The sequence below is a fragment of the Aptenodytes forsteri genome, unplaced genomic scaffold (genome assembly GCF_000699145.1).
Source record: "Aptenodytes forsteri isolate BGI_AS27 unplaced genomic scaffold, ASM69914v1 Scaffold108, whole genome shotgun sequence".
NCBI classification, from domain to species: domain Eukaryota; kingdom Metazoa; phylum Chordata; class Aves; order Sphenisciformes; family Spheniscidae; genus Aptenodytes; species Aptenodytes forsteri.
In genome coordinates, this window is record NW_008794448.1 from 4,078,092 (window position 1) to 4,079,967 (window position 1,876).

General features: G+C 52.1%; 1 protein-coding gene across 1 annotated transcript in view; it reads left to right on the forward strand.

Annotated features, from left to right (window-relative positions):
• Window positions 1-856: 856 nt before the first annotated feature.
• The window catches only part of COCH (cochlin), a 25,921-nt gene continuing 24,901 nt past the window's right edge, over window positions 857-1,876 (forward strand). The window contains exons 1-3 of the mRNA XM_009290394.1: window positions 857-967; window positions 1,313-1,495; window positions 1,595-1,719. Of these exons, the coding sequence (XP_009288669.1) occupies window positions 857-967; window positions 1,313-1,495; window positions 1,595-1,719 (419 nt within the window). The remainder of the gene's footprint in view (window positions 968-1,312; window positions 1,496-1,594; window positions 1,720-1,876) is intronic.

Genomic DNA, 1,876 nt, shown 5'->3' on the forward strand with positions numbered 1-1,876 from the left:
CCGCCGTTTTGCTTTCCCAAGTTTTTTATTTAAAAAAAAAAAAAAAAAAAAAAAAGCAAGCCCCCTTCTCTCTTAGCTGCCGCAGCTCTGAGAAAACCGTGAACCGAGGGCTGCAACAGAATGTGTGAACCGTTTCTGAAAAGTACCGAGTGCCCTCTGCATCTGTGGGGAACACCTCAGGGAGAGGCGAGCTCAGGGACAGAGGTTTTAGCGGCCATTGCCAACTCTTCAATTGATCACGGAAGGCGAAAGGTGACCGACCCCCTCGGGTGAACCCCTAGCTGAGGAGGGAGCCTGCTGGCCATCAGTAGCTCCTTGACAAGCTTTCGGGATCCGGAGAAGCGGAGAGAAACGCCAAGCAGAAGCTCCTGACATCTGCTCTAACTGCCTTGAATAATTTTGCATTTGAGATGCTCCCGTAGGAGAAGACCGTGTCATAAGGGAAGCATCGCCACCTTTATCCTGTGTGGGAAGCATAAAAACCTGTTTCTGGGACGATCAAAGCTGGGGGGGAGAGAGGGGAATCGTGTTCTCACCGCTTCTGCGCTTTGTTTGAACTGAACTCCGAAAAACATAATTACGAATTACTTACCCGGTCCTGCTTCCTATTTTGCTGTGGGCGGCATATCCCTAAACGCAGCGCAAAGTTCTCAGAGATATTTATTTTCAATTGTACGATGAGATATTTCACAATGCGCATTTTTATGCCACCAGCTGTAAAAAAAAAAAAAAAAAAGCCCGAAAGCGAGTTGCATTGATCAGCTGCGTCCCAAAAGACGGCTGCGGCCGCGCCCGCTCGCTCCCCGGCTGACTGCAATGCCTGCACTTAATTTTCTGCCCCGGCAAATCCGTTAACATGCTAATTCCTATGAATTCTGAGAGTTTATTTATATTCGAAAGTTTGTATCTGGGAACAGCAGAAGTTAAACAGCGGATGCCGGCAGCCAGCAAAGAACACGATTTTAAGGCATTCGTTGAAATAAACGCACTCCTGCCTCTCTTCCCACCCGTTCACAAGTAATCTGATCATTTCACACTCGTGCCAGCTAATACTTACGCCACATATGCGTGTATGCATTGAACTACGAAAACGAAGTGGAGGTTTTTGTTTGATTGGTTTGGTTTGCTTTTGTTTCGGTTTGGGTTTTTTTTTTGGGGGGGGCGGGTGTCTTTAAGCAAAGGTTTTTTTCCCTGTGATATTCACGCTAACGTTTTAGACCAAGTACAAACGATACAATAATGCTGGTTGGAGTATTTCCATCTCTTCGAAATACTACATTAGGCTTAAACTCCCCAGCTCTCTCTTTTGCAGCGCCCCGCGGGACGAGTTAACGCCGCAGCACGGCTGCGGCACCGGGGGGAGCGGCCGGCCTGCCCCCGGCAGCGCCTCCCGCGCTGGCACTGCGCGGGGGGCGAGCGCAGAATGAGCCGGGTCCGTACTCGTGAAAGCTTTGCCCCTGCCTTCATTTTCGAAGAAGGGCCAGGTGTTGTGGCGGTGTAACCGATAGTTCATTCGCATTTCTTAAGGTATCTGGAATAAAGTTACCTGAAATGAGGTATTCAACAGTAATAACCATAAAGATATCTGAAATAGGTACCCAAACGCTGTAGTGGGCGGGAGTTAGAGGAGTGCGCGGGCAGGTTCGGTAAGGCAAACGGCAAAGGCGTCTTCGCCGGGCTCGGGAAGGTCCTTATGCCCCCGCTGCCTGCCCAGAGCGGGTGAGCCCCTGCGGGCCGGGGCGGCGGGGGGTACACCGGGGAGGGGGGCGAATTGCTCCACCCGGTTGCTTGAAGCGGCTTTGGGGCGCCGTTCCCGGAGGACCCGGGCTGTGCCCGGGTGGAAGGAGCAGGCCAGGGGCGCCGCGGGGGAGGGGAC